Source organism: Rhodnius prolixus, unplaced genomic scaffold (assembly GCF_049639745.1).
Source record: "Rhodnius prolixus isolate KJV_2025 unplaced genomic scaffold, Rpr scaffold_2, whole genome shotgun sequence".
Lineage (NCBI taxonomy): Eukaryota > Metazoa > Arthropoda > Insecta > Hemiptera > Reduviidae > Rhodnius > Rhodnius prolixus.
The window spans coordinates 61,778,630-61,804,363 of NW_027411592.1; the positions used below are offsets into that span (position 1 = coordinate 61,778,630).

The window sequence follows — 25,734 nt, forward strand, 5'->3', positions numbered from 1 at the left end:
TATTTCCAATCTCTGCAGCAGAGAACATATGTGCTTTGTAAATACTAAACAGAAGAAATGGCTGTCAAACCTTATAAATCTATATTAATTCCGAATTTGTTATGTAGTTGACATAGTTTTTTCTTTTAATTATTTTTTATCATGGATCTCAGTTCCACAAGTTTACAATACGAAACGGCGCCAGAAGAAATGCTCAGTAAGTTTTAATTGCTAATGTGTTTACAATCCAACTGTAGCCACTGTTTTGCTCATTAGTAACATTCTAAAACTTTTTTCCAGTTTACGATGATGAACCTAGTTTTACTTTAACAAACGATACTTTCATAAGTGTTGAAGAACAATTTACTGAAGATTATATAAACGCTGAATTTCACGAAAGGAGCACAATTCTCGTTGATGGTGGAGAAAATTTTGGTGTTAGCGCCTTGGCATTTGATTCACACGAAGAATTATTGTGGATGGGAAATCATGGAGTAAGATTAACTTAGTTTGTCTGCATTTTGATTTGTATGATTTGGTTTATTACTAATTTAAGTTTGTGTTTAGGGTCACGTAACATCATATTATGGGGCCGATTTGCAGAAGTATACCTCATTTCAAGTTCATGCAACTGATGAAATAAGATGCTTGCATTCAATAGATGGTGGAATTTTAGCTTTAAGTCCAAATTCGCTGAGATATCAGATGAGAAGAGGCTTACCTTTATATACCCACAGGTACTGATTGATTATAATGTTTAAACACCCAGTTTTGTCTAGTATTATGTTAGAGCTATGGAAGGTTCTTTGCTTTACTTTGTTAAGTTGATCGAAAAAAAAAATCTTTCGAAACTAACTAAAAATAATCGAGGAGTTACGCAAAGTTCTGGAACCACTCTTTTAAAATAATATATATATATATTTTGTTTTAAAATGAATAGTATTAGTAAAAGAAAACTCTCAGTATGCTTAATTCTCTTGAGAAGGTGAATTATTATATGATATTTCTGGATGTTGCTTATGTTGCAAGCTTGGCTGGAAGTCGGGTTCAAGTCTTGGCAAAACTAGTTTTCCAAATAATTTTCTTACAAAGAAAATAACGTGAGTAGCTGAAGTTATGAAGGCAGTCTATTTTGTTCTGTTCTAAAACGCACATGAGTATAGTTATGGGGATGGTGTACCCATACTTCAACCATTTTCAGATCAAACAGTGAAGTTAATTGAGGAGTTTCGCAAAGTACTGGGACCACTCTTATTTCAGTGATACATTAATAATTTAGAAATAACTCTTCTGGAAGCAATAGAGTGCTGTAGCAAAAGTACAAGCTCAAGTCAGTTGCAATATTTTTTTTTCGGAAGTTAAATAAAAAGTGCCACCCTCAGTTTTCATTTTCAAACCTTTATTTCTTATGCGTTGACAACCAAAGGGCTTGATATTCTATTAAAATTAGTGTTAAAACATGTTAGTAATAAAAAAATAAACTAGTGTTGACAAGTATACTTATAATACTAAAGCTAATTTAGAAGTATTTTATAAACTACTTGAGACAACCAGACTTTTATCCAGTGTTTTATCGGCAAAAATATTAAGTAAAATCTCTTCAGGATTTCAACAGTCCAAGCGAGAAGTAAGAATCACTTCAAACGATCTATCAGTGGTTGTTTTGTAAAAAACCATTTGTATGACTTGAAGGATTATCATGAACGCCAAGTGGTGTGATAAACCTTCCAAATAAAATAGTAAGTTTTTAGTTTTTTGTTATGCTTATTTTAAAGTACAATGTACAGTTAGTTTAATTGTACAGTTATTCCTTAGAAAATATCTCTTTTGAATCTTTGTTTTAGGTGCTATTTTAGCCTGTAGCAGTGCATGACTGGAGCCAATAAATAAATAATAGGCGTGGACGGAAGGGATCTGCTAGGTTTCCGGGTTTGCAACTGCTGACAGCCAATAGCTATTCTCTTTTTAGGGGCTTCATAAAACTCACTATCTGATAATGTACAAGGTTGTCTGTGGCTTGCTATGCACTGAAGCCCAGATCCGATGACGGCAGAAGTTGACGAGTCAAAAAAAAAAAAAATTATCCAATAGGTCCCTTTGAGTTCTTTTATGATTTCCCGTTTACGAACAAATGTAAACTTTGCGAATTCGTGATCCACTTATTTTCGTAATTGGCAATTGACCGACTAGTTTTTATTATACATTTGATAGCATTACAGTTATATAGGTGGACACAACTTGCCCCTGCAAATATTGAAGAAACAGATAAAAACAATTGTGAAAAGGTTGCAAATTTGTTTTTACACCCTTTCCAATTCTTAGAATGGGTGTAATATTTATATGTTTGCTGTCCAATTTTATTTTAGTTACTTTGAAATGTTCATCTTATCATTTTTCAGTTCTGTTAACATGGAAGAGATGCAGTGTTTAATTCCGATGAAACATTCTCCTGATAATTTTCTTCTAGGCGGACACAATCCAAGAATCATAGAATTAAATCTAGCCGAAGGTCGTGAGCTGCAAATGGTAAGTTACAATATTGCGTATTAGGTTAGTTGTACATTTAAAACATGTATTTAGTATAATCATATTTCTAATAGATTGATGTCGGCGAAGGTGGATGTGCGATAATGAGACAACAATCAAGGTTTCTCTGCTGTGGTGACCCCGCTGGTAAAGTCGAACTGAGAGATCCTCTCACTTTAAAGGTTGAACATTCATTGGAAACTCATTCAGCTAGCTTATCAGATTTTGATGTACATGGAAATCTTTTAGTCACTTGTGGATTTTCTAACAGGCAAGCAAGTTACATTTGAGATATCGCTACCAGACGAATAGCTTTATGGTATTTAGAAAGGTATTTTTCCAAGAAAGTAATATTAGACGGAGTAGTCTACAGGCGAATAACATTTACTTATTTTGCATTTAATTTCATTGGATTAGATCTAATATTTTCAGCTATTAAATATACTTTATAATTTATTTAATGAGTTGTGGTCAATTATTGCTCGTACAGGCTCGTGCCTACAAAAATAAGTTAATAATAAGTAAAAAAGGGAAGGGATTAACCCAATGAACTGTACAATGGATTCCAGTGAAGGAATAGCTCATTTCTGATAATGAACAAGTAAAAAATTCTTTTGATTTCTGTAAGTTAAATGTTGCGGAGTGTATTGCCTGTGAAATCTTTACTGTCTGATATTTTTTATAATATTAATGTATTATTCTATCTTTCAAAAAACTTAAAATAACATGTTTTCTGATTAGACATTATTTCTGTCAAAATGCAATTAAATATGAGAAGAAGCAATTTTTTTGCCTTAGCAGGTATTGAAACAAATAGGCTTGTTCTAAGACAATGAGCTAATTAGCATTTACGTAAATACTATTTGCCAAGTCCAATAATTTTGCCTTTAACGACAAAGTCGATGTTTTGGTATGAGAGAAGAGAAAAAAACAACTTTAAAATTAAGAACAGAAGTGTTAACACTTCCGTTCTTTTCCGTTTTGTGTTGACATTTTATTTTTCAAATTTGAAGTGTTTACGAGGTTAAGCTGTGATCTATCTTCGTCAAATGCTAATAAAAATAAATGAAAATTATTTGAATAATAAATTTAAATACGTTTTTTGTCATACAGACAAGGCGCTCTGTCTTGTGATACGCTGTTGTTGGTTTTCGATTTGCGCATGTTGCGCGCTGTTGCTCCTATAAATGTACTTTTGGATCCACTGCTGTTGCGTTTTATGCCGTCTTTCTCATCAAGGTTGGCAGTGGCGTCTCCAACCGGACAGCTACAGTTTGTAGAAACTGTTGTTTCGGAGCCAGATATGACACTTTATCAGGTACTATGTACACATATGGCTTGAAGAATTATTTTGTTTTTAATTTTTAGATAATTTGGTAAATGTGTTAAAGGTAAATTGGCCGAGTGCAGGTTGCGTGGTGAGTTCGCTGGATGTGTGCTCCAGCAGTCAAGCGGTGGTGGTTGGCGGCAGCGGAGGTTCTTTGCACTTAATGTCCTCAAATCATTCACCACTGTATAATGCTTTTTCGAGACCAACAGAATTTGCTGATCCCCTAGAGACGTACGATCCGCTTATTAATTTGGACGATACAATGGCTATCCTCGCAGCCATTCCACTGCCACTCATCGATGGGCCGTTACTATCAGATTGGCCTAAACAATTTGTCGCCAGGGGCTATAGGTGAGTTTATAAATTTTTATTTATAAATTTAGAATTATTAATATTATGCTTGAACGCACTAATCTGTAAATATCACATGCATTTATTTCAAAAATTATTTATAATAAAATGTAAAATTATGAATAAAGATAGGTACCAACCCTATAAGAATGTGAAAATGGGCGATCACAAATAAGAAGAGTTACTATTAAAAGAACTCCAGATAAATTTATACTTTATTAGTTTCTTTTGGATGGTTGATAGATACGTGCCGATCTGTTCAAGGATTAGCTTACATTTAACCATGATAATGACACACTAGTCTTTTAGGAGCTACTTTACTCGCAAATTTAACAAAGTTGGTGACTCACAAGACCTATATAGGAAGGACGAGAGTTGGCCAATTTTGATAGAATTGGGCTTAAAGAAGTGGTTAGACCTTCCTACGTGATATTAAAGTGGCATCCTACTTTTAACCTTCTAAGGAGATGTATTGCAATCGTTTCAAATTACCTAAGCGTGAACCGATTTTCATGAACGAATTGTTATTCGATTCGAAATTTCATGTAGATACGTCTTTTGGGGATTAATTTTTCTTACATCCCTTTATATGAAGTCATGTAATGTCTATGTATCTCTCTGCTTCCCAACCTGACAGAAATTGAAAAATCACGCATGCTAAGCCGGACGCAATCACCAATATCATCCAAATTAAGAATTTGCTTGGTTTTAATACTGTATCAATATACTGAAGAAATGAATTTAAGTCACAGCTTCCTCCAAACCAACTGATACCACGTCCTCTAAAAAAAAAGTTTGAATCTCACAAGATAGGTCAAAGTTATTATATTCTGTGAACGTTAAATCGAAATACTTTGGTGACTGGTAGCAGATATAAGAAAAATCGAAAAACCGTTTCAAAATCGAGTTTCTTCTGGAGGAATGATGTTCTTTCATTTTGAATTTCTAGTTAGACATTTCATATTCAAAATATTAAAAAGTGTTGGAAGCGTACAATTTAATGAAACAGTGGCAATATGGTTCGCATTTTGTATTTTTCTTTTATATCTAATGTTATTTATTTATTTTTAATTTAAGGTGCGTCAATATCTGAGGTTATTGTCGACCTCAACTTTTTTCAGTGCACTGTCGGCCTCCGGAAAGTTGCTCTTGTTTCAGACAACAATATCCATCACCGGACAGAGAGCTCTAAGAAGCTCCTAGAAGAGAAAATCTAATGGCCAGCTGCTGGATTCGAACCCGGGACTTCCGTGTTGGAATCCAGTATACGCTAACCACCTTTATCTCTTCCGTATATTTAATTGTTATTAATATTATTTGGGAAACGTTTTTTTATTCAAAAGTTATAGAGCTACTTACTGCAATTGGTGTAACTTTATATAAAATCGTTGGAGCAATTTTTGAGACTTTTTTTGAAAAATTGTCAATGTTGGTCATTTGCAACATTTCGCTATTTCGTGCAGTTTTTTGGCGATCAACCCTTATTCTCATTAGCAGTTTTGCAATTAACAATTGTACTACCGAACATTTCTAATAAATCTTAATATTTGTTAGATTATATTTTTATTAAATAATTGCTTAGGAGAACTCCACCCATAAATCCAGAAATTTTGAAGACTATGAAAATGCAGGGCACGGTAGGGTACGCTCCAAATCCAAACACAAGAAGGAGAAATCAGGTAATTTATTTTCTTCATATACAATAAATTAGTAAAAATACATTGAATGTCGCATGACGTGGATCTTAGATTCAATGCATTTTATCATAGAATATTTTATTTGAACATTAGTATATTAATAATACTGACAAGTATTATAAGCAGGGAATGGATTAGCTACGCGGTTAACGAATTGGGTTCCCTCGCGGTGGTCCCGGGTTCGAATCCAGTTGCTGATCCTTAGACAACTTCCTTTAATGTTCATAAGAAAAAATCGAAATATTTATGGCTGCCAACGGTAGGAATACGGCTTATTAAAAGTTTATTAATAGGTGTATAATTCCCAGAAACTTAAAAGATGAAAGATCTTCTTGAATTAAGGGCCATTTTTGGTACAGCGAATGAGAATGTGTTCTAAATAAGAAAAATCGTAAACTTTAAGAATTTTTTGGGAGACACTGTTCATAACTTAAAATTAAGCGAACTCAACTAGGCAGACAAGTTATGTCTAGAAAGTAGGTCAGATTGACACATCTTGGAAAGATGGAAATCCGAAACTACGAGACTGGTTGTTGTGGCCACTTGTGGGCGTATCCTGCTGGGTTCCAGTAATCCAAGTATGGAAGTATTTCATTGAGGAAGCCGGACTCCCCTAGAATGGGAAGAGCCACTAAAATAGAAAAATTACGTACTAAACAATGAAATAAAATTAAAATCTTATGAGATGTAATAAATTATTGATTTGCTTGAAAAATAAAAATTTTATGTCTCTGGAACCCTCTCGTGACTTCACGTATGAAAATTTAATTCAGATTGAATTTCTAATAAAAAAATCGCTACGGATAACTAATATAATTAGTAGATTAGCCCTTTCGAAGAATGGATTACTTTAAATTTAGAATTTCACTAACATATTGATTAACGTTACTAAACTTAATTAATGAGTACTTTACTCTGATATGACACTTTAAACGAAGCTTAACCTAACCCCTCCTGAGAGCGTAAAAGTAAATAAAAGTTATAGATCTACCAATATGTACCGACTATGTGTGGTTTCGGATTTCGATCCGTAGTCAGAGGTAGGTTAATCAGTGTGGAGTTGAATTTGGTGACTCAGCAAGTGTAGTTTGAGACGAAAACATAGTTGAAGTCAAAATTGGTTTGGTTTATAAAATACTTCAATTACCTAACTAACTTTCTTTGATTGAGGTTCGAAGGAAATTTGTCAGTTGAACCTTAAAAATTTTAATAAACAAAATAAAAATTGTAATAGTACACACCAGATTTTTAGAATAATTTTTTTTGCTTCAATTAAGCTATTTCTAACAACCTTTTTCATGCTGACTTGTTTTTGCTCTTGAGATGTAGCGACTTTGAATTAACATTTGTATCTCAGGTAAACATCGGTAAGTATATTGGTTATTTATTTTATTATGATGAAGGTAAGTGAGACCTACACCAGACGATTAGATGGTGGTCGTGGAGGGACACCAAGCGTCGCAGGAAGTGGAGAAGACCAGGCAGGTTTTGTTGCCATTCCGAAACGCTATAGAAAACCAGATATAAAATACAATAAAGCAGGTGGTCAGCTGTTAGAAGGAGAAGCAGATATTGATCATTATAGCAAGTCAGGACTGTCCGGCTTGGAGGCAACGCTGCCAAATTCTTATTGCAACGCAATGCTCCAGGTAGGTTTGTAAGTGCCATACTTCGCTATCGTTTGTTTTATTTTTATTTTTAACATTTTTTGGATTCGTAGGTTCTTTATTTTACCGAGGGCATACGGACCGTGATGCTTGCACATCAATGTTCCGGAGAGTTCTGTGTCTGTTGCGAACTTGGATTTCTGTTCCACATGCTTGGAAGTGGTGCACCTTGTCACTCTGGTAACCTATTGAGAGCTCTGCGGTCTGCCAAAGAGGCATCCGCTCTACGACTGATACTCTCGGATACATCAGCCCAAGACGCTAACCTGCTGCTACTTATACAGGCACGGATTGTTCATCCTTTAAGAAATTATTCCATTGAAGGGGTTTCCATATAAAACTCGCTTAATATTTAAATTTAATTTGGGTAAACATTTTTTATTGAAATTTTTTAAAGTAAAGTAGATTTACTACGTTTGTTAAAATCCAATCGCTTGTGGATAAAGAATAATAAATTGGGGAAAATGAAAATACATATCCATTTACATCGAATCTTTTTTTAAAAATTGCATTGAACAAGTGGTTTCCTATTAATCTTTATTAACATAAGTTATTAAGAAGGTAGCAGTTTTTAGAATACCCAGTGTGGATCTTACGTTTTTTCGCTAATTTTACTAATGCTTAATGTTAAATTGAAGAAAAGCAAATTGCCCAGCGTTTGTTAAAAAAAAGTGAAGTTGTGGTACTAAGTTTCGTACCACGACCTCCATGAAAAACTTCTCCATCTCCATTGAGTAAATTCTTTCAATTCTTAAGATTTCTGTTCTTTCTGAGAAGAAAACGATTTATCGACGGTTTTAGAAATTTTTCTTAGAGCCAGTGAAGAAAAAAATATTGTAAAGTTTTTGTCCTTTTACTAAAAACTTCACAACTATAACTAATGCCTGCCACTAGTTATTAAATATGTGGGTTTGATTAAATAATAAAACTCGCTAAAGTTGTAAGTAATAACCTGATTTATTAACACATTACCTTTACTAACATTAACATGTACTAGCAACTAACGCTATTCATTACAGTTACCATTTACAACAGTCACAACAGTTTTCTGTTACTTACTCACTACGTAACGCCACAAAACTGTTCCCCGACTGACCACTGGTCCGCACTGCACCGAATTGCACTAGTCTCTGCTACTCAAACAAAGCTCTACTCACTAACTGACTAACCGCCTGGCTAGCTAACTTTGAAGCACTCCGCAACACTGACTCTCTCAAAACCAACTCATAAACTTGACTAAAAACTCTAATAACTGTCTGCAAAGACTTCACTAAAAACTCTGTCTAAAAACTTGATTAAAACTGACTTCTCCAGCTGGGTCACGCCCACCGGCCGGTCACTGGCTGAGGAAAACACATGCTGCCACCACCCCAACTGGGGCCGCCCTCCTCTAACCTTCTGTCTTACTCCAACTCCGTCTGTCTTGCTCCCACCTGCCGCTCATTGGCTGGAGAACGCATACTGCCACCACCCCAACTGGGGCCGCCTCCTCCAATTGTTTGTCTCACTCCTACCTGTCAATCACTGGCTGGGAAAACACATATGCCACCACCCCAACTGAGACCTTTCTCTTAGCTCTTTGCCTCTCTGCCCAAAGAAAAGTGTCAGTAAGAGATCCTACAGCAGCAAAAAGACAACTTACTGAGTCAGTCATATTTGACTATATTTGAGCATTAGTAAAAAAATTTATAAAGGTGGTGGATAGAATTTTAATTGAAAAATGGACTTTTTTTTCTTTTACAATCCATTACTTAGTGCAGTGTAACTAGTGATATAAAGAATCAAAGTAGCAAGCAATTATTATTATTAAATTCTTTTCAGAGTTGGAATAGATTCATTTTGCATCAGATGCATTCCGAATTATTGGAGACAAAGAGGAAAGAGGCAAAGATACCAAGTTTTGTATATAGAGATACAGATTTCCCTTGCATAGAATTACAGAATCAACGAAAAAAAAGGACCAAATCGGATATGACCGGTAACGTTTTATTGATTATTTTATTAATTTGTGCTGTGCAATATGGTCAATGGAGGTATAATAAATTAAGTTAATTCGCTATTAATTGCTCATTGCCATCTAATATGATACAGAAACTTCTAAATACAGTAGTTATTCAATCTGTAAATATGATTGTAGATTATAGATGATGATATAATGATCGCATGATTATAGATTCAAACTTCACGGCAAGACATGTGTTGACCTAAAAATCGACAAAAATAGGTGGCACTAACACAGTTTTCTTTTAATAATTGTGATTATTTTTTCTTCAGCTTGAATTTTTTAAAAAAATTACTTAGTTATATCAAATAAAACGGTATTTTTATGGTAAAATGAAAAATTATTATTGTGCACTTAATATCGAAGTGGGCCCAAAACCTTAATAAACTGAATATCTTTTTTAATTTTACTAGAACTTTCAATATAGATTTATAATCAGTCGCAAAACATTTGCCTAACTACAAATGGGTATAAAGTAACGAATATGTAAGGAAACTATGAATAAGCCAAGTTGGTTCAAGGCGACCGTTATTCGAATAGCAATAGAAAAATAGAGAAATTTACACTGAATTGGAAAACAAAAATATCGTGAAACGGCCCACTGGTTAACTTCGTTGCACCAAGTATGAGCCGGAACAAGAAGATGGTAAATGTGTGATATTGCGTCACGTAATGGGGAAGAACGAAACGTCACATTTCAAGCAGCATCGAATAATCAACCAAAGACCCTACTGGAACTAAACAAGGGTGCAGTCAAAGATCAGCACAAGCAGGACCATCAACTACAATAAGACCATAACAAAAACTTCAAACCCATACTCCAACGAACAAAAGAGAATAATCTGAGCAGAACAATCTCAAGTTCTCAGTGAAAAAAGAAGTTGTCAATTGCTTAAATTACGCCTATTTTAAGAGCAATCATACGTATACGTTTATTTGCAATAATTTCAAAGTTGCTGCACATTTTCTGCTTTCGAGAGACTATTGTGATGTCAGTAAATATGTACTTAATATTAATTCATTCAATCTATAAATATAATTCAATCCTTATAGTTAAAACATTAATATTTAATATTCTCTTTTGTTCGTTGGAGTATGGGTTTGAAGTTTTTGTTATGGTCTTATTGTAGTTGATGGTCCTGCTTGTGCTGATCTTTGACTGCACCCTTGTTTAGTTGATTATTCGATGCTGCTTGAAATGTGACGTTTCGTTCTTCCCCATTGCGTGACGCAATATCAGACATTTACCATCTCTTGTTCCGGCTCATACTTGGTGCAACGAAGTTAACCAGTGTTTCACGATATTTTTGTTTTCCAATTCAGTGTAAATTTCTCTATTTTTCTATTGCTATTCGAATAATGGTCGCCTTGAACCAACTTGGCTTATTCATAGTTTCCTAACATATTCGTTACTTTATACCCATTTGTAGTTAGGCAAATGTTTTGCGACTGATTATAAATCCAGAATTTTGAAAGTTTCCTCAACTAAATTCGGCCTGAATCTGGAAAATTTTTTGCTACTAATTGATAGAAACTGATGGCTGGAAAAGTTTAAATGAGAATCTGAGAACTACCTCTTTCCACCGTAAACTCCTAAAATGAATTTTAATATAAAATAAAAGAGATATAAAGATCTCTTTTTAATGGTGAGTAATGACGTGTAATTATAATGATAGATAGATAATTTCTGTGTTTGATGTAAATTTACATATTACAGGGGTTCTGAAGTGTACAATAATTTTAAATACCCACTACTATATTGTAAATATAAACATTACATATAATAAAATAAATTAAACAAAATTAAACACTTCTGTGTAAACAAATAATAATAATACTGATGTAAATTAAACATTTTAGCTATAATACATTTTTTTTCTTTATTCATTTCTTACAAATGATCTTAGTCTTAAAGATTCTATAACATAATGGTAGATCTCATTTAGGCGATCATATGTGTTTTCTTTTAGAATATTTATTAATTGGGACTTTTTTTTTAAGAAACTCTCCCAGGTAGTGACTTCTCAGCGGACATATAGAGAGAAAGTGCTCCAGGGTTTCAATTCTATTTAGATTGCATATTGTGCAGATTGAGTTGGTGTCTATGTGGTAATAACCATTTTCTAGACCTGATTCTCAATGCCTTGCAACTCGATTCTCGAATCTGGCTGACCACCCTGAGTTTGTCTAAAGCGCAAGTATAATAAATATATTCCTCATTAAGACCCAATAAACTGATATCTCTATACAAGCGGCTATAGCCAGAATGAACAGCCCTATCGACATCGAGTGAAAGAACATGATTAGACCATTTTTCAATCAAATCTGGTACCCTCTGTGTGTGTAATTATAATGAATTGCCTGTGATTTTGGAGTATTTCAGTTTTATCATTTTTGTGCAGAAGAAATAATAGAAGATACTTCTAAAGGAGAGACGGAAGTAAGTTGGCTTTTTGGAAGCAGGCAGACTCACATATTTACTTGCCTCAAGTGTAACAACAAATCGAGCAAAGAAGCAACGTTACTTGTGCATAATCTGATCTATCCTCAAACTAAAGGTATTTCTTAAGTGTTGAATTTAATTGCAGTTAAGAAAACTTTCTGATATTGAACAAGTTTCTTCTTTGTCTCTAGGCGAAAATAACGAGGCGAGTTTCTGTCAAGTGCTAGAAATGAGTGTAGGAGGTTCGCAGGTTACACCAGCATGGTGCGAACCCTGTCACAAATTTCAGCCGACTTTGCAGGAGAGAAAAGTGAAAACCTTGCCGCCAGTCTTGTCTGTGAATTGTGGAAACAACAATGAATCAGTAACATGAATTTATTTATTATTTTATATAAATAAATAAATTATTAGTTATAAATAAATAAACGATAGGCTTTTTTTTTTCAAATCTAAGTCGAAGGACAATTATAAACTTTGAGAACTGCACCTACAACGACTTGCCGAAATTTTTTTTTAACCAAAGACAAAAATGGTGCGTTTTACTGGAAAAAATCTTACAGCCAAGAAACATATAATTTTCTATCTTTAAAATGTGCTCTACATAATGGAGCGTTTAAAATTTCAATTAATTTATTTTGTTTAATTACATTTATAATCTTCTTCAAAAAAATAAAAAAATTATAATATTGTAAATAAAATAAATTTTGCGATTATAAGTACTATTGCTGTACCAACAATAGACGCAAGAATATAAGTGATATACTCGTCATATTAGGTGCCTATTCTTTCATTTGGGTTGCAATTTCTTTCATTTACACTGCATTGAAATTGATTTATTTTATTGAGATGCGACAGTTAATTAATTAAAATGTAGTTAAATATTTATTAAGTGGTGTTAAATTTTGTATTCCATGTAATCACTTACACTTAAACTTGAGAGAATTTTGAGAGAATTAAACTTGAGAGAATTCGGATGTAAACAGGAATCTCGAGAACTTAATAATAAATTGCTCTGTTTATGTGTTCTGTGTTATCTGTTTTCAAAACTCATGCCATAAGTAGCTACTATGTAAACATTGTCTTAAGAGCGCTTGAAAGAATCTGCAATTCTCTAAGTTGCCTGCTTAAAACATTCTTTGCAAAATATACACAAGTTAATTCCCATTGGACATTTCCATTTACTGGCGGACTTAAGAACTCTCGCAGAGAGGCTGAGATTTTTAATAGCAACTAATTTTTCTTGGACGGATATTACCTCCATCAGAAAATAATACTTCTTTCGAATTGAACTTACATCTGTTTCTGTTAAGGGTAACTCTGAATTCTTTTAGTCCATGCACAGATCTGTGCCATTCAATATAGCGAAGTTGTACTGAAATGACATCAGTTGTTACCAAATTTCCAAAATATAATGATTTTTATGTGTTCTTAATATCTTCTGTTAAGGATTCATGAAAACGTTGAGACCATTAAAGTACTTAAAAAGCTCCAATAGTATAAGAGAAATCCTGACAGGAAAAAATTGGGATGGGGAAAATAGGAACAAGGTTAAATAAAATACATAAGCTTTTTCGAATGTTCCTAACTGGCTGAAATTACGAGCTAAAATAAAAATGAAATGAAATGTAGGAGGGAGGGTATTTGCTGATTTGTGTACATTTTATCGTTCAATCATTCTTAAACTTAAATTTTAAAAATGAAAGTTTTTGTTAAGGAGTTAATACTAATTATTATTTGAGAGGGACACAACTTCCCTTCTAAAGAATGTATAGCACCGGAACTCCCAGGCAGCGTAACAACACTTGTCATCTTGATGTCGAATGACATTTTATTCGTAAAAATGACTTTTACACGTTAAACTTAACTTTAAGTGAAAAAATAGGCGTTAATTTACTTACCATTTTTAAATCTATTCTTTAGAAAGCATTTCGCTCATTTTAAATTTGCAAAATTGATATTTCATTGGAAGTAGGTGTTTCCGGAGAATTGGGTATTGTGATTTTGTAGAATTGCTTGAATTTTTTATTAAGGATTTTCTGAAAAATTGTGTTTCATGGTTCTTTTAGCTTTTCGATTTAGCTTTTAGCTTTTTGAGTTTAGCTTGAAAGATTATTAGTAAATTAAATAGAATTTTTAATAAATGCAAGAGAGAAGGTTGTGTATTTCTTATATTTTTTTATGTCGATGTTGCGTTGAAACCTAAAACAATCTTTGGAAATCTCTACAGAAAAAATAGTTTTCTAAATCTCTGGAATCAAGTCTGCTTTAATTGTTTTTTTAGTTTTAGTATTGGCCGAATGATTTCTTAATGAGTAATGATGTGATACAGGATAAGAAGTTTTGGAAAGATCAAATGGACGCCGTGGTATTGAAAGTACTGCAAGGATCTGGCGACTTAATGGCTCCCAGCAATGCAAGGCAGTGCCGTTACGGATCTGCATGTACAAGAGTGGGTTGTAGATTTAAACATCCCCAACAGATGACAGGTAGCTTGAAATAATTTGATATCAATGAAGTATTGCGAAGCATATTTACATGTGTATAATTATGTCATCGATGTGTTTTTTTATTATTATTTCTAATTAATATTTTCCTATTTAATTAATTATTATTATCCTAAGCCTAATTATTTCTTACAATTAGCTAGCTGGAATGACCCTTCCTTAAATTGCACTTAGAGCTCGAGTTTACTATCATCAGTTTGCAATCACACACTAATCTTGAATTTTCTTGATAGGAATTGCCAGCCTTTACAGAAGCGTTGATAGTAACATTGTATAATAAATAGAATTTGTAGCACTGTAAACAACCCCCTTTTAACGTATATTATAATAACAGTTGAAAGTTACTTCAGTTTTAGATGTACAAAAGTTTTTTGTCTGAAAAATAACTGATGCGCTAATTTTGAATTATGAATTTGAATTGTGTCGCTATATGACAATTACAGGGTGATCCATTTAAAAAGCACCAATTGCTAATAACTTTTTAGGAAAGCGGAAATCCAGAAAAAACCATGAAGTAAACTATATGTTTTTTATCTAGTTTTTAAATTTGCTATCCCCGATGGTGTATCTTCATTTTTGTCGGAGTTTACGTGCAAAAAACTGGCCGAGGCGTCATAAGCACTACTGGTTTTGACAATGATTATGAAAACTACAAAAACAATTGTGAAAAATGGCGTTGACCCCGTTTCGATATCCCTAATATCCCTGTTGTGCTGGATTACCTGTTACTTTATTATTCTTCTAATGATTATTATTTACTTGTTCGACAAGTGTTTAAGTTTATGCTGTTAGGTTAAATACTGGTCCAAAGATCTTTCTAACAAAAATAAGTAAAACTCAATTTTTAGTTAATGTAATCATCATCTGAAATTATGGACATTATTTTCTTTGTAGATGAGTGTCACGGTAATTTGCGTTAGGCAGCTAGACTTTACTGGGAACGTTTTAGAGGGAGAGCCGTAACTCCGCCAAAAATGAAGATACGACATCGGGGGTGGAAAATTTGAAAACTAGACAAAGAAAAACATAGTTTACTTCATGGGTTTTTCCGGATTTCCGCTTTCCTAAAAAGTTACTTGCGATTGGTGCGTTTTAATTACCCTGTATAATAACGGAATTGTTTAAGAGTTGGGCATCAGCGTGCCGTCGCATTTGTACCAGTCACATTCGTGGGTGCCTTTGACTTTGAGTGCAGCTCTGAGTAGCTCAGGCCAGCTGACCATCTCCTCAAACAGCACTGCAGTGCCAACAGACTCACCGCAACTAACCTACAACCTGTACGCTGTGGTTTGTTATGTCAACGATGAAAAAAAAAATATTATAGCCATTATCAATGTGGCTCCAGCACACCATACTCCCATGTGGTATATTTTCAATGATTTCAGGTATTTTATTTTTTTTAAACACATTTTAAAGCTATTTTTTCAAATTTCTTACATTTGAATATTCTTTTGAGGAAAATACTCAGACCAGATTATGTAAACCTCAGAACGCGAAATTTAAAATAATCATGTGCAACTGTAAACATTTCATGTCAACATTGTTTGCCTACAGTTATCACATCTATAAATATTTAAATTTTCCAAACAATAGAAGTTCTTATTTTAATTTTACATCTATATTCTTAAGAATATCATATTATTGTTTTCCAAAAATACTTATTAAATCTACCCGGTAGGGCAGTTTCTCAAAATCTGCACGAAAAAACGTAATTGTGAAAAGCACCCAACGACCATTTTTTCTCTTTTTCTAAAAAAGGGGGAAAAAATCAGATTTTCTTTAAAATGTAAGGCATAACCTCGATTATAGGTGGTATTTTTTTTTTTGCAGCAACGCAGATCAAATAGATTCAGAGAAAAACTTTGCTACAAATGGGCAAAAACCGATTTTCAGAATTCTTGTTACTTTTTTTTTGTAAACAGCGTAAACGCGTGAAATCATTTTCATGAATGCGGTATCTTTCGATTCGGAATTTTATGCAGATGTGCCTTTTAGGAGTCTCGTCGCTGTTTATGCGTAGGAGGGGAGTTTGCCCCACATATGTAAGGCCTCCTCAAAATCTGTTATTTCTAATAATTCTGTAAATCTTGCATTCTAATAACATATATGATCATCATAATAATAAGTATACATGTTTAACCCAGTTTTTATGAGATTTTTCTTTCATTTTTAAGATTATTGAAATAAAAAAAAAAATAGTAATTTTTAATTTAATTATTTGTAATAGTAATTAGTGAACATCGCTCCTCTTACCTAGTTAAAAGGTGCTCTGTTATAACAACTCAACAGCTTTTTTTACCTCAAAAAGTAATTGGATTTTTTGAAACTTAGAATTTGGGCTAAGATAGTAGGTTTTAATATGTATTCTTACTGCATTAAAAGGGACCTGGTAAAGGAAATATGACGTCACACTTCTCCCAGAATAGAATATATTGGACCAGTAATGAGAGACAGTTTAGAAGGTGGAGTTATCTTAAGAGATTTCTTAAGATATGGCTGTGGTTTAAAGAAAGTTCTGTTAAAGTTGAAAGTTCAAAGTAGTGGGGCATCTGAGAAATATTGTTATTTCCAACAGAAATATGCAGACGACACAACACTTATCGCGAAAAGAAGTGACCTTACCACAGCAACAGAGGGCGCACATAAAAATATTTTATGTTTGAAAGAGTGGTTGTAGCTGAATCTAAATGAAAATAAGTCAAAGAACATGATATTCAGCTTGTGTAAAAAAGGAGGGCATGGTGACACGGCACTGTCTAGGTCAGTCAGCTCTGTTTGAATTTTTTTATAGATTTCCTGAGTAATAAGCTATCTTAGATAGTTGACCTATTGAGAGAATTGAGAAATTAAGTTCTTTTGGAAGTGTAAAGAATTGCTTATTTCGCACTATTCCACTGAAGAATGAGCTATGGAACAGAGTTATGGAGATAAACAGCTGGCGCAAGTTCAGTTTACAGACTGCACAAAAAAGCAGTTTAAATGATGCTGCAAAAAAGAATTTATGAAAGTGGAAAACTGCTTTTTCAACAATTTCAGAGCATGACTCTGCCTTCTCTGTGTGTATATAAGCTAGCTCTAAGGCAAAGGGAAAGTAAAGAAATAGTCACTAGAGGAAATCAGCACTAATACAACATTAGAAGCAAATAAAATATTCGCTTACCTGCGGCAAGGTTAAGGAAAACAGAATTGCTTCCAAATGTTGTTTCAATAAGAATTATTAGTAAAATCCCAGAAAATGTAAGGCAGTCAGAATCTAAAAAATTGGAGTTGATTTAAAAAAAAATTGTAGTAACCAAGTATACTGTTTTTACGGTTAACTGCTACACTTTTTTTTATAGTGTAAAAGAATTTACTGAGGCAAACTGGTGCACTGACGACTTCGAACTGAAGTGAGTAGTGTTTTTGTCGTTGGTTAAAGTTCAGTGAAGTTCAATGTGTAAATTATATTTCAGTCTTTTAAAAGTTTGTTTACATTATTTTATTGTAAAGAATTGAAATAGTTTTGAGGCGTCTTTTGTATATTTTATAAGTTCAGGCAAAAAAAGTATCAAGAAATCAAGTATGTCAGAGAGTTTTGATAAGGATATAGACTAGTAGGTTGGTTGATCTGGTGAAGCGTTATAATTTTTTTTTTTTTTAAAAAGAACATACATTACGTCGTGCGGCATTATGATTTTCGGCTCTTTGCGTAGTGCATTATAGTTTCCTCCTGCAAGAGATTATTGGTCCTCAGACATTAGATTTATTTATTGGATTGGGAATGTACAGTAGCAATGTTGAAATCGTGCGGTTAAGTGGATGAGGTGATTGCAGAGGACTTCAAATAGTATGTAGCAGAAGGAGGGAGCATATTAATAAAGTACGAAGTTTCAGAAAATACCATGTCTTGTAGTCGTTGATGTTAAAGTGAGATCCGTTTGAAAAGTGTATTTCCGTTAGTAGGGCACCATCAATGCATAGCATAGCTTTTAAGCTCATCGCTATTGAAGTTTGACCCGTTTGCAGTTAACAAAAAGTGATTAAGGAAAGTTGAATCGGAGAGATGGGACCCAGGGTATTTAGTGCTTCTCGAAGACAGTATGCGCCTAAGTGTTGACCCGCATAATTGGCACTTCTTGCACTATAATATTTTCATTAGGCATTTACTCTTGACAATATTTACAATATTGTACTGTTCCGCTGCTCGCATAATTTTTTTGAGTATCCTGCTATATGGAGAAGGGTAAGTGACTCAGGACTACTCAGAGCTTTATCCTTGTTGAGCTGGTACTCAATATTTTTCTGGTGCAAGTAGCGAATAGTTGCTGTATAAGCTGTTATTGAGATGGTTGGCACCAGAATATTGCTTGCGCATGCTTTACATATGTAATTTTTTTTTTCGAGGAGTTTCAGCTCGTTGTGAATGTTATAAAATTTGTTACTTAATTTAGGTTAACTTGAAATAGGGACTAAGTTGAAAGCTCGAAAGTAAGAAAAAAAGTGACTGAAACTGACAATTATTTCTCATCTCTTTAGGGAAATATTTGTCTGGTAAGAGAGCGATTTAAACTAATTAAAACATTTGAAGATCAAAAATCAGGCTATTTTTGAAAGCAAATCATATTTAAAATTGTCGGTCATCAAAGTTGATTGATTGATGATTTCTCTATAGTGGTATTGCTATTAGAAGTTAGTATTAAATGTTTAGTATAACTCCAGTTGGAGGTCATGAAGCTGTCTGGTTTTCAATGGATTGGAAAGTGCCTTGTGTATTATATTGGCGCCAGAGTTCGGTTTCATCTTTAGAAAATGAATTTGGCGTTGGAGATCTTTTTGCTGTAACACCACCAGCTATCAGCCCGGAAGTACTGATAAATGTTCCCAAATGTGCCACCATAATTCCCCTTTCGCCAACGGAAATACCAAAGCAAGGTAAGTTCATTTTTTCCCTAGACTGTTGGGATCTGTTAATGTTTTTATTATTATTTTTTTCCGGTGCATCGACGTCTGTTGTCCGGTCTGTTATTAGTTAGAAACATGAACAAGTCCTGTTTTCCATGGCACTCTAACGTAAGAATCTTATTGTATCATAACGATTGAACCTAAAGCCTCCGCACTTTTCAAGGACTAAAGTGTTATTCATTTGGTTATATGATTTCCTTTCGTTTTAGGGCGCCAGAATGTCATACCCCAACCTAGAATCGCCACGCAATCAGGATATGAGAGACCTTTGCTTTCTCCTCCTACTGACGTAGTTTAAGTTGAGTCTCTTAAGTTGTGGTTTTAGATAGTCGAGGCATTATCCTTTTACCGAGTTTGATTCCTGGATATTCATACCAGTGTAAATTCTTTCTAAAATCATTACTAAACAACTTTCACAAAGTTCTCTTGGAAGTTTGTCGGCAAGTTTGTTTCCCCTGATGTCAGAAGTGTTGGCACCCACTCAATCTTGTTGTGCCACGAGAGCCGCAACAGGCCATTCTAACTAACTTGGATAGTGCTGCAATACTCTAGGTACATAGACTTGGTCAATCAAAGAATTCCAAACACTTGTGAATATTGCTCTCAACCTCTTATCTGCACACCCCCTCTGATGTCCTCTTCCACGTTGACAAGCCCTAGAGATCACGATTTCATGGTTCCTACTTACTGCCACACTCAGTTTTGCAGGAAGGTTGTAAGGATTTTACATCCCCTGACATTAAGTCTATTCTTTGTCTGAACCCAAGTCTCACTACTGCCACGGGTTTTGTATGTCTTGTCACTAACTGCTAAAGTGAACTGCTCTTATAAATGTCAGTAAAAAAAAAAAATCTTTTTATTGTTTTTCTAATCCCCTTTTCAAAGTTTGTTGTTCTTTCAGGAGTAGTTTTATGTTTTTACAGAATTATAGTAGTTATCTACATAGATCTATTATTAATAGTGTCAATGTTTTGATCTTCGTGAACTTTATTTGAATCTAAGGTTATATTTAGGTGACTTGGTAGCGATAGATGCTGAGTTTGTCACGTTGAACCAAGAAGAATCTGAACTAAGGAGTGATGGTAAACTGGCGACAGTGAAGCCTTCCCACATGTCTGTAGCCAGGATATCTTGTGTAAGAGGGTTAGTATAAGAATATTGCTATATAAGGAAAATTACTTTAAAATGCCAGTGTAGATACAATTACTCTATAAAAATTATTCAATGGTTCTTGTTCCAGGCAGGGTCCTTTGGAGGGCACCGCTTTCATAGATGATTACATTTCCACTCAAGAGCAAGTCTATGATTATTTAACTAAATTTTCTGGCATCAAACCTGGTGATTTGGATGCTACATGTTCTTCAAAGAATCTCACTACCCTGAAATCAACTTACCTGAAACTAAGATATCTCATTGATAATGGAGTGATTTTTGTGGGACACGGACTAAATAATGATTTTAGGTAAGTGAAAGGATTAACTCCAAAAATGTCCAATATTCTTACTAAATAATTCCACGAATTTTAAATCTCTTTCAAATGACTTACAAAATTTAATCTCAACATAATAGACGGTTAAAAAAAATTTGGTGATTCCTATTTTGAAGAAAAAAAAGGTTCTGGGAAGTCATTCTGTGACGTTGAGATTTAATGAGTTGCTCTAGTAAAATTCAACAATACGTCTGCCGACACTTGCTGCGGGACTAGAGTATTTAAAGACAAGTAGCCGCCAACTTCATCCAATGGAAAATACATAGGTTTATTTGTGCACACGGCATACTGGTTACTAACCAACTTTTTTAAGAAATCCTGTATAGCGATGTATTGCGGGCGAACGAATTTAGAATACAGAAATCTGAAACTGCATCAATAAGATTTTGAAGAGTAAACAGAAGATTTGCTGAGTTGTGAAACGAGAGTCCTTGATTGATGATGATAGCAGTGGAGGAATCGTGAACTTATGAAAGAAAATTAAGAAAGCAATACAGACAGCTGGGTAGAAACTTTTAGGGAACGGAAAAACTGGAGAGAAATAATAAGTAAGATGATAAATTGAAGATGGCTGTAAAAAAAGAGCTTAAGAGAAGAATTGTACAAGTTGGTGCTAGGAAGCGTGGCTAAAGGCGGAGGTGAAGAGCGATCGGTAGAATGTTTTGATTTACCTCATTCAACGTCCAGGGATGTCATTATGTGACGTTGAGAATTAATGAGATTAATTATAATTAATGAGGTAATGAATTCTCCAGTAATCATCGATACATCCGCTGACATTTGCTGTAGAATTGGGATATGCTTTGACACGTTCCACACGAGTTTGGAAAAAATTGAAGAACTTGAAAATATTGAACTTCTTTTACATAACGACTTAGGTTCATCAAACTACTACTTAGATTTTTTGCAAGATAAATTTATAAATTATCCCGAAGTGCGTGTTTTTTTAGCAGATAGTCGATTTATAATCTGTCATTGGAGGTTGTTCATTTAAGGTGAGTCAACAAATTCATAAAAAATTAAAAAAGATCTATTTATTAAAAAACGGGCATTAAATTTCTTTTTACTCCATAAATAGAGGGTTTATGTTAGTAAACAAGTTATTCTTATTTATTTTCAGAGTTATAAACGTGGTAGTACCACCAGGACAGATAATTGACACTGTTCAACTATATTATTTACCTCATCAAAGGATGGTCTCTTTACGTTTCCTAGCTTGGCATTTCATTGGTGGGTAACATATTGTATTATTGTTATTTCTCATTTTTAAAGAATTTCTTGAAAAAGGTGATATAAAGTCCCTCTTATTTTTTACCGCTTTTTATTACAATATTGCAATGCCGTCTTGCATTATAGGAGGAAATTATATCTCTTTTAAACCGAGACAACTACATAGGTTGGATTATACAAAGAATGCACTATATTACAGGAAATTTATTATTGAATGTTTAATAATAGTTTTATTACCAATAAGATTTTGTTTGACGCTAATAATCCAATAGTTGATGCGCCAGACTAAAAGAAATCAGATTTTGTACTCTATTTTTGTGAATTTATTTTATTTTTGTCTTTTCAGGGCGGTTTCCTAAGGTTGTTTTTATTTGAGCTTGTTTAATCACACTTTATTTGTATTTTACAAGTGAAGTTTATTTCTTGTTTGTGCATTTCTTTTAGCTTGACTACTTTTTGGGCACTCTTTTCATTTTTCATCTGTTCTTACCACTGTTGAACTATTGAAAGTGTATTTTTGTTTTATCTTAAGCATTAGCCCTTTGAATCTATTAGTGTTTATAATTATAAATTTATAAGTCGCTACTCGTCAGACATCTTGATGTTATTGACTATGATATTTTGTTTACAATTTGTTGTTTGTATCTTTAACATTTATAGTTAGAAAATATTCCTTCTTTCTAGTAATGTATGGACCACTAGTATGCCACTTTAGAAAAAAACTTAAATTTTTAACCTATTTACACTTCCCCTAATACATCCACTTCTTTGTAAAGCTTGATTAGGAATCTCTCTTATATGTTACTCCTCTAATTCAGTACTAGTCCTGAGTTGCTTTGCCCCCCGGCATCCAACACTGGCTTTTCCCTGAAACCAAACCTATTTTTGCTCTACTTATTCGCGAAATAGCTTACACCATTTTTGTACAGGTACATGTTTTACTTACTCAAGTTCATATCACGATAATACAGAATCTAAAAATTCAAGTTTATTTTTTATAAAATTTGTGTGTATTTATATAAAATAAAAAAAATAGAAGTACACAATACTTTAAAAATTTCGATTATTAAACATTTAAAATTGAGTTGTGTTATACGTTAAACGTTGTATAAGCAAAAAAATAAATCAAATTTCTGTTTTTTGTCAGAACCCTAGGTAGGGGCGAAAGCTTTATTTATTATTTTTATTTTTTAATTTGTGCGTTTGTTTTTGAAGGTATAAAAATTCAATCAGAAACTCATGATTCAATAGAAGACGCGAGAGCTGCCCTTCGTCTTTACAAAAAGTACTTAGAATTAGAAGCACAAGGAATCTTACAGAGTAGCCTGGAAGAAATGTACACTGTTGGTAAATCACTGCACTGGAAGGTGCCCGGAGTTGAAACACATTAGTAAATGAAATCACTTACTTATCAAGAACATTTTCGCACTAGCAGTATTGGAGCTTTTGTTTTTTTTAAAAAATGTATTCTCTCTTATCTGCTTTAGGTTGCTTTTACAGGTCAGGTCTCCTGAAAAATACAAATACAATTTTTTTATAACTTTGTTTATTTGTGTTTTGTTATTTTGACCCAGGCAATAAAGAAAACTTCCAGAGAACTTCAGATAATTAAACAATTAGTAAGGTGTAAAAAAAAAAAGTTTTTCAGTGAAAACAAAAAATATTTTTTTAATGTAAGAATTTTTTCATTTCCATTCAAAATTTGCCCAATGCTTACTCCTGTTGGATCCCTCTCTCCCTCGCTTGGGTTGGGAATCAAACAACTCCGGACTTATACATTCAACCACGTGAAGTTATTTTTAAATTTTCTGTCGCAAAGAAAGGTTCTTAGACCAAATCTAGTTGAAATCAGACTGGGCTAAGTCAAATAGCTTAAGATAGATGAAAAAGAAATTGATTGATTTTCGAATTCTGTAAGTTTTTCCATTATTTTCTTTAGGCCGACTGGATCTCTTACTGTCTTGCAATTAAAGTTAGATAACGGGTCTTTTTAGTGAATATTTTATCTAGGTAGAGGTAAGCTTACGATTGACTATTCTCAAATTTCATTATTTCACTACCAAAAATTTCAAATGAACTTTTAGGCAAATATCCATTTTTCTGGTTACCTGTTTGTATTAGGCCATCTTTTCGCAATTTGCAAATCACGGAGAAGGCTCATGGTGCAATCACACATTGCTATTGCTGCAGCTTTTTACACGAGGACTTTGGTTGCGCCCATTTTTTTTTTTTGGAAGATCGTTAATCATAAAATCGTCCAATCATCACGGAGTGAGACACCTTTCCTCAGTCACAACTTCATCTGTGCGCACCATAGATTTTTCTCATGGAAAATAAATAGATAATCGTAGGGTGGTATATTTAATGAAACATATCTGTTACTCACCGTTCTGTTTTATTAAATAAGCAAGATTTATTTTTTCAAAGCTTTCGGTTAGGAGTCTTACATTATAAAAACATTTTACCTACATACATCTAAGTTGAAGTCAAGTTTTACTAAACGTTAAAGTCCCTTCTAGCGCTGTAGATAGATGGACTTGCGCAACCACATGCTTTAGCCGTATGAGTTCCATTAAAATATCCTCCCTGTGTAAGCGGGGTGGAGCCCCTTAGGGCTTTCCTATTTCCCGCACACGATTTGCTAGAAAACGTGTATACCCTATGCGGGATAAGAATAAGGTCCAGTAAAAGAAAAAAAGAAACTAAAACTACCTCTTAAAAATAAGTTTTATTTTAACTGAAATTAATAAAAAAGGTAATTATTAAGAAAAAAACATTAATTTTAAAAATGATAGTTAATCTAACTTGTACAACTTATAAATGTAAAAGAATGAAAAGGAATTATTTTGAGATAAATAAATAAATAAATTTAGAGCCAGAATTTAGTAGAGCCAGAAGTGCAATTATAGTTTATTTTTTTAAAATAAAAACCATCGCCCTCAAGGGCAACGCCGGCTATTTCATCTAAGATTGAAGACAAAAAAAAAAATTACTAATTCATTACACGAATGTCTATTAGACGAAATTTTTTTGTCATTGTAAAAACAAGTTAAACCTGTCAGTGATATTTTACCTGGGATGCAGTCTTAAATTTCCAAAAGTGTCGACTAAAAACAAATTCTGTTTCAGTATATCAGCGCTCGTTTACTTAGGTGACCTAATAATTTTATGTCTAGTGAAAACTAATAATTTGAGTATTTGTTTTGCGTGAGTGAATGATGTGATGAGGCCGGCAGCGAACAAACTTTTTCCTTCTAACAGGTATAATTTATTTATTAACTACTAGTTTCCCAATTTCAGTCTTAAAATATATTCACAGTGATACCATAAAACAAATTAAAAATGTATGAAATAAACGTAAATTAATAAAAAATTATGAAGGAGATTAAGTTCACCTGCATTCTACTTATGTAGTGTAGCAAGTACTTAAATATAAAGCACATTCCAGCAATGAATAATTATAAATCAAATTTTTGATAATAGAACGCTATTAGTAAACAGTATTTCAATTCTTTCTTTAAATGGTTGTTAATTATTATAGTGACAAAGATTAATTATTTATAGAATCATGTGAC

The 25,734-nt window shown here is 33.4% G+C and overlaps 1 protein-coding gene and 1 long non-coding RNA gene across 3 annotated transcripts; one reads left to right on the top strand and one right to left on the bottom strand.

The window, feature by feature from the left end:
• The first annotated feature begins 31 nt into the window (after positions 1–31).
• PAN2 (PAN2-PAN3 deadenylation complex catalytic subunit PAN2) lies at positions 32–23,708 on the top strand. 2 transcript variants are annotated; one of them, XM_074120153.1, is made up of 20 exons: positions 32–196; positions 280–473; positions 547–716; positions 2,379–2,505; positions 2,580–2,776; positions 3,619–3,823; positions 3,897–4,186; positions 5,769–5,865; positions 7,287–7,532; positions 7,604–7,834; positions 9,372–9,528; positions 11,955–12,110; positions 12,187–12,359; positions 14,325–14,481; positions 15,626–15,884; positions 19,187–19,410; positions 20,454–20,583; positions 20,681–20,902; positions 22,050–22,159; positions 23,375–23,708. In XM_074120153.1, the coding sequence occupies exons 1-20, from the start codon at positions 142–144 to the stop codon at positions 23,548–23,550; spliced, it is 3,576 nt and encodes a 1,191-aa protein (XP_073976254.1). In that variant the 5' UTR covers positions 32–141; the 3' UTR covers positions 23,551–23,708. The 2 variants fall into 2 exon arrangements, with proteins under 2 accessions (XP_073976254.1, XP_073976255.1); XM_074120154.1 differs by lacking the exons at positions 32–196; positions 280–473; positions 547–716 and having other exon boundaries at positions 2,596–2,776.
• LOC141450104 (uncharacterized) lies at positions 22,153–25,708 on the bottom strand. Its single transcript, XR_012455926.1, has 4 exons — positions 25,555–25,708; positions 24,268–24,461; positions 23,106–23,669; positions 22,153–23,026 (listed from the first exon to the last, which is right to left on the bottom strand). It is a non-coding gene; the product is annotated as an uncharacterized lncRNA (long non-coding RNA).
• Between the last annotated feature and the right edge of the window lie 26 nt (positions 25,709–25,734).